Below are 9,804 nucleotides of genomic sequence, written 5' to 3'. Positions count from 1 at the left end.
TTATCCATCGCCCTGGTACTTGTCTCATGATGTGGTGCCACATTGATGCCCGAGTGTGACGTTGCTTCTTGTACTTCTGTACAACTACTGCTGGTCGTTTTCTACAGGGATTGAGTCCCCTTACCGTATCTTTATTGGTGAATATAAATTAGGCCTTAAATAGAAGAAGAGTGATTAAGGACTTGTGAGGGTGGTATCGGGAAACGGCATCTCTTATTGTAAATGTAAGACATATAGGTTGACCATCCCTAGACCTCACACTAGCAGGAGCCTTATGTACTGCACTGCCCCTTTTGGGAGATTATAGCCCTTGTAACCATTTTCACTTGTGTCAACTCACTGTTCTGGCGCATTTCCTGTTAAAGTTGATTGCTTAGAATTCATGATGGTTGGTTTCTTTTCTTTTCCATTACTTGGTTCTTTTGAATGTTTTTGTCAATATGCTATTAATTTTTATGAATTTATTCAAAAAGACCCATCTTTCCTCCATGTTCTTTTTCATTAACCCATTTGTCTGTTTTTACATCTTGATAGAATTGTTTCATATTATGTTCTGTGTTAGAATATCACTCTGGAATAACGGAAAGAAAAGGAATATTACTTTATGCTGCAATAAGAATTGCTAATAGCTTTAGCATTTGTGCAAAATTCTTAGGTTCTTGCTGTTTTTTTTGGCCTTTTAAATCTGTTTTTCAGATCCTTTGACTTATGAGCCAAACTAATATTCGGCCACCTTCACGATGGGTTAATTATCCCTTCCATTACTTAAAAAGAATATCTGTCAGTTTCACCATTGATGCATGAAATCTGTAACTTTCAGATCCTTTGACTTGTGAGCCAAACTAATATTCTTTGTCTCTCTTTCTTTCCTTCTTTATTTCTTTCTTTTTATTCTTGTCGTCGTCATCGTCATCCTTCTCGTCACCTTAACTTTTTGATAATAGTGTGTTTAAGCTAACTGATGGACATTTCATTTTAGCCTTCTCGTCACCTTAACTTTTTGATAATAGTGTGTTTAAGCTAACTGATGGACATTTCATTTTAATGGAAGGTTGTTACAAATGTACAATGGCTTGCTTTTTAAGTTGGGAACTTCATCTGAGGATAGAGGGTTAATTATAAACTTGCAGCTTGCTGATTTATCTCCTGAACATTTGTCTCCTATTGTTATATTGGTGACAGATTTACACCCTTCGTTTACCTGTAAAACCAGGGAAGACAACTATCATCAAGAAAAAATGTCATCATCGTATGAAAAATCTTTGAAGAAGGAGATCTTGTTTTTTAGTGGAAAAGTAATGTTTTCCAGTAGGAACTATGACAAATTAAAAAATAACTGAATATTGGTCATAGTCAAATTAATGGTAACACGTACAAAGATACAACTTCCTCCAGGTATTCATACTTACTCGACGTTCATTGTTCAAGAATTACAATTTAACATGACAATGATGATGACAACTCGGGGAATAGTAATTCTTGCCTGGGGAGGAGTTCTTTCTTACCCGGGGATAGACGAAAGTATTGAAATGATAGCATTGGAGAATAAACTAATAATTGGCAAATTTGCATAATTTGAATATAAGTGATCTAAACATGAAGGATTGAACTTTGATGCAGATTTCCTGGAGTTGGCTCTGTAGTTTGGAATGATCTTGATGTTTGCATGTGCATTTCCTCTTCTTATCTTCTGCTTTGATAGGATGCTAAAATAGATATAGACACTGAATAAGCATTCATTAACAGGAGCCAGCTTGGGTGAGAACAAATTGCATGTGATATGTAGCTTAGGCAAGGGACACGTTCTCTAAGCAAGTTTTCAGGAGCATCTCCACTATAGAAAGAACGCAACAAAACTGCACATAGCGGAAACCACTGCAGGTTTTGTAGAATATGTGGTGGCCTCTTTCTTTTTTTCTTTTTTTCTTTTTTTTGTCAGCTTACCTATCTGTAGTTTTTAGGAGGACTACGAGAAGATCTTTCCCTTAATTCATTTTTATTATATTTTCATATGTTGTTTTCTTTTTTCTTTGCTGTGTTGTGTCCTTTGTTGTCTTGGTGTTTCTGGTAAACATAATCATTGATACCAGTAAAAAGATGTTTCTTCCCATTATTGCTAGATTTTGCAATCCAAGCTGAACAAGACTGCTTGTCATGCAGGACTAATAGTATACATTGAGATTCCTTCTCTGTACTAATCCGATTAGAAAGGTATGTGCAAGCTCTGAGGAGGGTTAGATAGTCAGGAAACAAGACGTGCACAGGAAAGAATGGGTCTCTGCTAAAATCTTAATGTTTTCCAATATCTATCTTTGATGCCATTCCTGTTGCATTTTGGAACATAAAGTGAAGTTGCTCACTTTTATTCAAAGACTATTTGGCAGTTGATTCTGCTGGCTGCCATCATCACCACCACCATATTAATTTCAATATATCAAATGATGATTTTTTATTTGCACTTTTTAATCACAGTGATACTGTTCTAATTTATAAATATGCTGGTGTTCAGGTTGCTGCTTAGGATTTTTTTATTTTTTTGTGAGCTCAAGATTTATCTCAAAGCAAACTGATTCACTGGAATTGACTTTGAGAAGGATGGAAGCTGGAACTTGTTGCCTGAAGGTCAAGCGCTACTACACTTAGTGGTTTGGACGTGCTTCTAAGAACTTTGAGACTTGTTTTTTAAGTAGCAGTTTTGAATTGGCCACTGGCAGAACGCTAATGCATAATAATTTGTAGAAATTGTTTGAGCTTTTCAACTACACTGGATTGTTTCAAACTTTTAACTTGTCTACTCATCCATTCCAAAAGCCTAGCTCAAAATAAATGACAAGGAGATCAGTATTGGAGGCTTGGAACCTTGGCACTAATGTTCAATAGTTACTTTTCCTTGGCAATGCCCTGTGTTGCATACTATCAAAAGGATTTATACTTGCAATAATTCCAAGGCTGATGCAGTAGCTTTAAGCCTTACCAACCAGTTTCCCTATAGTGCTTGGAAATGAACCAGATGAGTGGTCTGCTCAAAAGCATCAATCTACACTTGGATGTATTAGAGAATAGGAAGAAGGAGCATATCCATGGATTTCTTTGTACCGTATTAATCAGAGTGCTAATCTGGGTTATAGGCAGGGCACGTATACAGGAGATTGGAAGTTCCTCTAGTAACATGATTGTTCGAGGATGGAACTCGTCCTCAGTGCAAACTCTGTCCAGGTGTTTCCTCTGTTGCTTAAAATAAATCTGGGAGCAGCTTTGCATGAAAATTACCACTTAATTGTTCTGAGAAGAAGATGTTTGGTTTTCTAATTATTTGACTTAGAGCTTTGACCAATTTCTCATCGACTAATTGTCTCATTTCCATACTTATTGCAGCTCCTAGTTTCAAGATTTTGTGAACTTTTCAGTTCTTCGTGTGAAAATGCATTCAGATTATGATTAGCAATGTGTTTGAGGGGGCAAAAATTATCAAAAAGTTTCTCCTTTATTTGTAAAGGTAAGTGATGAATGATAAGATCTTTACCTAGCCAGCATCTTCAAACATCAAAAGGTTGCTCAAGGTTTTGAAAGCAAATTTAAATAAGCTTATAATTTCTTGTATGATACTCATCAAGATTTACTACTGTCAACTTAAGTACCCAATCATAAGTTTGGTGGGCTTGTTCCTCCATTTATTGGAAAAAAAAACAAGAGTAACACATTGGTAGTGAGCTTAGATTAGGATATAGTTTACATAGCTGCTGTTTGAAAGTCATCAATTACAAGATGCCATAAATACTTTCAATCTTTGTTGCAAAGCTTATTTCATGTATTGATATCTTGTAGGTTGAAACCAAGTGTGAACTTTCCTGGAGAAGGGCATGTTCTCAGCAAAGTGTGAATGAGTTGTATAGGATCTGGCAACTCACCTCAGGCATGCATTATTGTTCCAAGAAAGCTACCTGTCTCCTGTTCTTTGGAAAGACTTATTTTGCAGAAGAAAGAACATCAAGTCTTCCAACACCTGCAACTCTGTTGAAAACTCCCAGGTTGCTCTCACATTAACTGAATTCAGGTATATCAGTAAATCCCTTCAACTTCAGGAAAGGCAGCAGCAACAACTCATAATGTTTTAATTATTTGAGATCACCTACATAAATATTTTATGTTCTTTTTTATTTTGGTTTTATTTCCAATCTTTTTAGCTATGTGTTCATCTTTTAATCTAACTCACAGTACCCCTCAGTTTTTGGGTTGCTACTCACACACACAACCACTAAAATTCCTTGAGTTTGTATAAACATTACTCAGATTGTCTTGTGTTTGGTTAATGTATTAGACTTGCATGATGTGGATTAAATATTTGTACTTATGTCATAAATTTGTTCTTTTAATTTTTTTTTCTGAGTTTTATATTTATATATATATATATATAATAAATTTTGATATGATATGTGTATCCCATCAATATTATGATTGCCCACATCCATTCAATAAATTCAAATTAACTATTTCCAGTCATGATTAATATTAGTTTATTCAAATCAAACAAATATAAAATATATTTATCATTTCTAATTTTATGCTGAGTTTCTAAAGAGTACTAATATAAATTAAGAATTCAAATGATAGATAATGAAGATTAGAACATCTAATCATGATTAAGATCTGCTGAAGAAGGATATTATCGAGCACAGTAGAAGGATGTATAAACTTGAAAGCCTCCGAATCCGACAATAGGGTCACGAAAACGGGTTAACGGGTCCAACGACGCCCTTTATTAGACCCCGCGACGGCGGCCGCATGCTCTCTCGCTTCTTCTGTTCCCAAATCGCCCCCTTCGCATCTTCTTCGCCGGACGAATCGATCGGACGAAGCGGGGACGAGTAGAAATCCTCCTTCGAATCAGCTTAGGCGACGATGGCCGGTACTATCTTTGTTGTGATACGTCTCGAATTCGCTTTGCTCCTTTCCATCAGCGCCTCGTTTAGCGCCGCCATCTGCTACAGATTACGCTCAGGAGCAGGAGATGGAGATTGAGGCGCTACAAGCCATTCTCATGGACGATATCGAAGGTCTCCGACAGCCTCATCGTAAACTTGGTCGTACTTTTGATTCTATTCTTTGCTGCCTCTAATTGCTCCTTTTTTTCCGTGGTTAAATCTGCAGAGATCGATTCCAGTGAGAGTGGGCTAAGCACTCAAAATCGGTGCTTTCTTATTTCACTAACTCCGCAGGTGACATAACCCCGTTCCTGCAAATTTCCACGTCTGTAAATAGTTTGTGGACTGGAATTATGTCTTTTTGATGTTCCTGAGATGATAATTTTTTTGTCCTCAATCCACGTACGTGCCCATCTGTGTTTTGGTAACACCTCACATCTCATTATAGGATTACCTTGATAAAACAGCATCTAGTCAATTCTAGTGGAAGCAGCAGATAATTGAACAAGCGTGAAGGAGAAGATATAAATGAGGGAGATGTGTGAAGGAAGAGGCCCACGATATATACATAGTTGAAAATTGATTGTCAAACAAGAATCTCAATTTCATCTTATCTGGACAGTCAAGGTCATATTGCAGCCTCATGCCCCTCCTCGAGGCTTTAAAAGAGACAGGAGCCTGTGTGGGTATGGTAAATAGGACACACTTTGGTTTATCATAGTCTCACTTTTGTTAAATTTGTGGTTCCCTTGTAGTCCATTATCTTAGACCAGCTCAAGTTGGAACTTCAATAAGCTTTTCCTGAGACATGAAAACTTCTGTTCCTTAAAGTTCACTAAGTAAACAAACAGAGAGCTTAAGCGAAAATTAAAAGAAATAGTAATAGTAACAGAAAACAAATGATTAATTCATTACCGAATTGATGTTTCTCTTTTCAGCATTACAGCTAAGAATTGATTTTTGACAGTTTATTTTAAAGTTCAAAACTAAGATACAATGGGTTAGGGGTCAAAACTTTAAGCAGATCATAATTAAAAGGAATATCCAACATACACAATATGGACATTGGAAAATGATGTTCTTGAGTTTAGCAACATGTGAGGTATACTCTCAATAACTGGAAGCATCATTCTCCGTACTTTAGAATTTTTTTATTCAATATCATAAACTCATACTGGCTACAATAATGTTCATTTCTTCTTCAACCAACAATTTGGTGTATTTCTTGTTCACTTGGTCAAATTGCCTTACCTTATGCCTGGTAGAAAGATGCACTAGTGAAACAGAACAAAGAACGTTTAGCAGGAGCTCCTTATTTATACAAGATATTGTTAGAAGAAGACAGGCTCCCTTTGCTGTCTGACAAGCAAAACAAACATTTAAAGTCTTTTGTGGATTGATCTTTTATTCTGTTATAGGATTGTGAAAGGTTGGCCAATTTTTGATCAAATATTTGCTGGGTCTCCTTAAATTTTTAATATGCAAGTTTTATTTCTTATTCTTTTACTAAGTCAGTATCTTTTTTTTATTAGGATAATGATGTGGATGAGTCAATTTCAACTCCAGGTTTGTCAATTCATCTTTATTTATCTCCAAATTTTTTAACACCAATAAAACGTAAAAAATGTAATTTTCACAAACTTAGCTCAGTACCTCATTACCAGCATCTTAGAAGAAAATGACAGCTTTTTGAAACAGCAGCAGTTTGTCAAGATACTTGAAATTAATATTTGAATGGTGCCAGCTGAAGTATAAAATTATTTTGCAGTTAAGATGGGTCTGATATTTTCTCACACTGAAAAGTATCCTGACGAACCCCCACTTCTGAATGTTAAAAGGTTAGCAGGCGAGTGTTCATGTGGCAGTTTAGAGAAGTAACATCTTTTATGTTCTCAACTTAGTGTGTATATACGAGCTTGTTTCTTTTCGATGTCACTCCCTTAGATAGCTACAGAGTATCAACTTTCTCAGCTTCAAGTAGTTATGTAAAAACCATTGTGACTTGCAGTTTAAGAGGCATTAGGCCAGAAGATCTGACAAGTTTGAAAGAAAAGCTTCTCCAGGAGGTACATTTTTTGGAATGATTTCATTGCATATTTTCTTATCTAATTATGCATAATTTTTTGTTTATTTTCTTTGCTGGATAAGTTTTCCATATCTTATCTTGCATTGTGCCTGTGTACTGCAATAAAGGATTTAAGTGCAATTGATGATTATCCATGCCCTTGTGAAATGAGTGCAAGCATTCGTAGTGAGAGGTTGATATCCTTCTCAATGCACAACTCCAGTTGTGCAATCTCCAGATATTGCTAGAATAAGCTAGCTTTTGAATTATCCATCCAGGTTGTCATCCTTCAATGAATGTCATGAATTAGCCTCTGTACATGTCACATTGATCACAAATTATAATACATTCAGAATAGCAACTAAGATGAATCTTTCATTTCAAACACCAATGAAGATGTTTTAATAAAGTATCCCCAACAGAGTCGTACTTGACAATTTTCTTTGTTAACAATATTTTCACTGACAATAGCTGCTGTCCAAGGCCAACAAATATTTGGAACCTTGTGTCTCGTTGTAGATGGCAGCTATGGATTTATCATTGGAACTCTATAGATGGTATTATCTATCTAGATTATGCTTTTGGTCACATGCGTCAGTCAGTGAGGTGCAACTATCGATTCTTGTGAGTCAATAATTTAGATATCATTTAATGCTCTCAACTATCTATTCTTGGTGTAACTTGCAGCCTCAGTTGCTTTCTTACATACTGGAATTTATTGTTTTTGTCCTTTAAGTAAACCGTTGCTCAATATTTTCCTTAGGCATCTGAGAATCTTGGCATGGCAATGATTTACACGCTAGTCACATCAGCTAAAGAGTGGTTAAGTGAAGCGTATGGAAATGATATTGGAATTGAAGATTCTGAAGAAAATGATGCAGTTAAAGATGAGGTACAGTGATTATTTTGCATAGGATTTTCACTTCATTTATCTTGTGTAATATTTAATAATTTGAAGGGCCTAATCTTGGCCGAACCTATTGACACCATGGAGTTAGAGGAGTAGATAACAGTTCATCCAATTTGTCTTTAGTTACTGGCTATTCTATTTCATGCTCGTAACTTAATTTTCTGTAGTACATTATAATGCTTTATCATACTGCTAAATGTTCTCAAGTTGAGAAAATAATACATGGGTATATATTTTCATATCGACTTTTCAATTGACCTTGTATCTAAAACTTTCAGATTATTGTTCCACACGGAGAACCGGTTACCGTAGAATCCTTTGTTTCTTGGAGAGAAAGATTTGAAGCTGAACTAGCACTAGAGCGAGCCAAGTAAGCACTATTATCTTCAATGCAAAGTAAGGTGCTTTCTGAATGTTATTCTCATTTTCAAGTATTACGGAAAACAAATTTCGATGATATTCATGGTGGCTACAAAACCATGGCACACGTTTGTGTAATTTAACAAATACACTTGGAGCTCTCTGTGGAGGATTTTTGTAGTGGTAACAAAACCATGGCATGTGTTTGCGTACTTCCTTAAATATACTTAAAGTTCTCTGTGATGTACATAAGCAAAGAATGCTGGTGATTGGTTCATCTATTTTTCTTTAGGTCACCGAGTCAAATTCATGTATCCAATATGTTGTGTATAATTGATAACTATATTGGTAGAGATATTTGTTTCGCCATTTAGTTGAAACCTGTTGAGGTAAAGCTCTGAAGGTCATGTAATTGTGCAGGTTAATGCCAGACTCTGTTTTAACATCAACAAAGGAGAAGAAGCTTACTGGAAGACAGTGGTTTGAGAGTGGAAGACATGCAGTGGTATCTCATTTCATTGTTTGCGTTTTGTAAATACTGATGTTGATGTATACCCTGTAAAAATATTTGTCATCTTTTGTAAATACTCACTACGAAATGGCTGTATCATTTCTAACCTCATCTCTCATCATAAGCAACTATTAGGTTTATTAGTTTCCTTTCTATTTAATGTGCGAGATAAGTAAAGCTCGAACTTCTTTTCCCAGAAAGGCGCAACTACAGTTGCTGAAGGGTCTGAAGAGGAAGAGGAAGACATTGAGTTTGATGACGACTTTGAAGGTTTTCCTCCTTGTTCCTGGGACTATCGGTTTCTTATAACTGGATACTTTGGTTGAAATAAAATTCTGTCAAATCAGTATAACTGAGCTCTCGATACTGCTTTTATTTTGATATTGCAGATGATGAGGAAGACATGCTTGAGCATTATTTGGCGGAGAGGTCTGAGAAATCATCCGAGGGATCCAGGAAGTGAACAAAGAATACATAGTCCTCCCACTTCATATCAAGTCTCAGATCTTTTTATTGTCCTCCAACTTTGAGTTTGTTCTTTTTCTGCGTCTTCTTTTTCTTTTACCAATTTCACAGCTAAGAAATTGATATATCTTGTGATATTTTGACCGATTCTCCCCAAGTCTGAAGTGATGGCACCTCTCTCTTGTATGTCTTTGGTCGATATTAAGCTAATCCATCACAGTAGTTATAGCAGCAGCACCACCGATTGCACGCTGATTGAAAATTAAATCTGAACTCTTTGATCGTGTTGTTGTTGTCGGTCTTCAAATGTTTACATGTATTATTACATTAGTAGAAGTGTCGGTCATCGAATGGCTTTTAGGTTATCTTTGACATTAGCCTCTATGATATAAAAGACGTGATGAATCATGGAACCCTTTTGTATTAGCTTTAAATCAAAGCAATTGAAAGACAATAGAAGAATTGACATATCTGGATGATCATAGTATTCAGAGGAGTATATATGTTGCACTAAAGATTTGTCATGACAAATATTCTATTTCCAAGCACTGCAAGTATATATGTAATTCAC

The 9,804-nt window shown here is 35.8% G+C and overlaps 1 protein-coding gene across 1 annotated transcript; it reads left to right on the top strand.

Moving 5' to 3' along the window:
* Window positions 1-4,747: 4,747 nt before the first annotated feature.
* Window positions 4,748-9,703, top strand: LOC135587094 (uncharacterized). The gene is made up of 11 exons (XM_065078083.1): window positions 4,748-4,906; window positions 4,989-5,054; window positions 5,149-5,216; window positions 6,455-6,488; window positions 6,691-6,760; window positions 6,931-6,988; window positions 7,751-7,879; window positions 8,176-8,267; window positions 8,678-8,762; window positions 8,966-9,038; window positions 9,158-9,703. Exons 1-11 carry the CDS (start codon window positions 4,900-4,902, stop codon window positions 9,229-9,231), a joined length of 756 nt encoding a protein of 251 aa, XP_064934155.1. The 5' UTR covers window positions 4,748-4,899; the 3' UTR covers window positions 9,232-9,703.
* Window positions 9,704-9,804: the final 101 nt, after the last annotated feature.

The sequence above is a fragment of the Musa acuminata genome, chromosome BXJ1-8 (assembly GCF_036884655.1).
Source record: "Musa acuminata AAA Group cultivar baxijiao chromosome BXJ1-8, Cavendish_Baxijiao_AAA, whole genome shotgun sequence".
Taxonomy (NCBI): Eukaryota; Viridiplantae; Streptophyta; class Magnoliopsida; order Zingiberales; family Musaceae; genus Musa; species Musa acuminata.
Note: the sequence above shows the minus strand (reverse complement) of the source record. Positions and strands in the feature narration are given on the sequence as shown.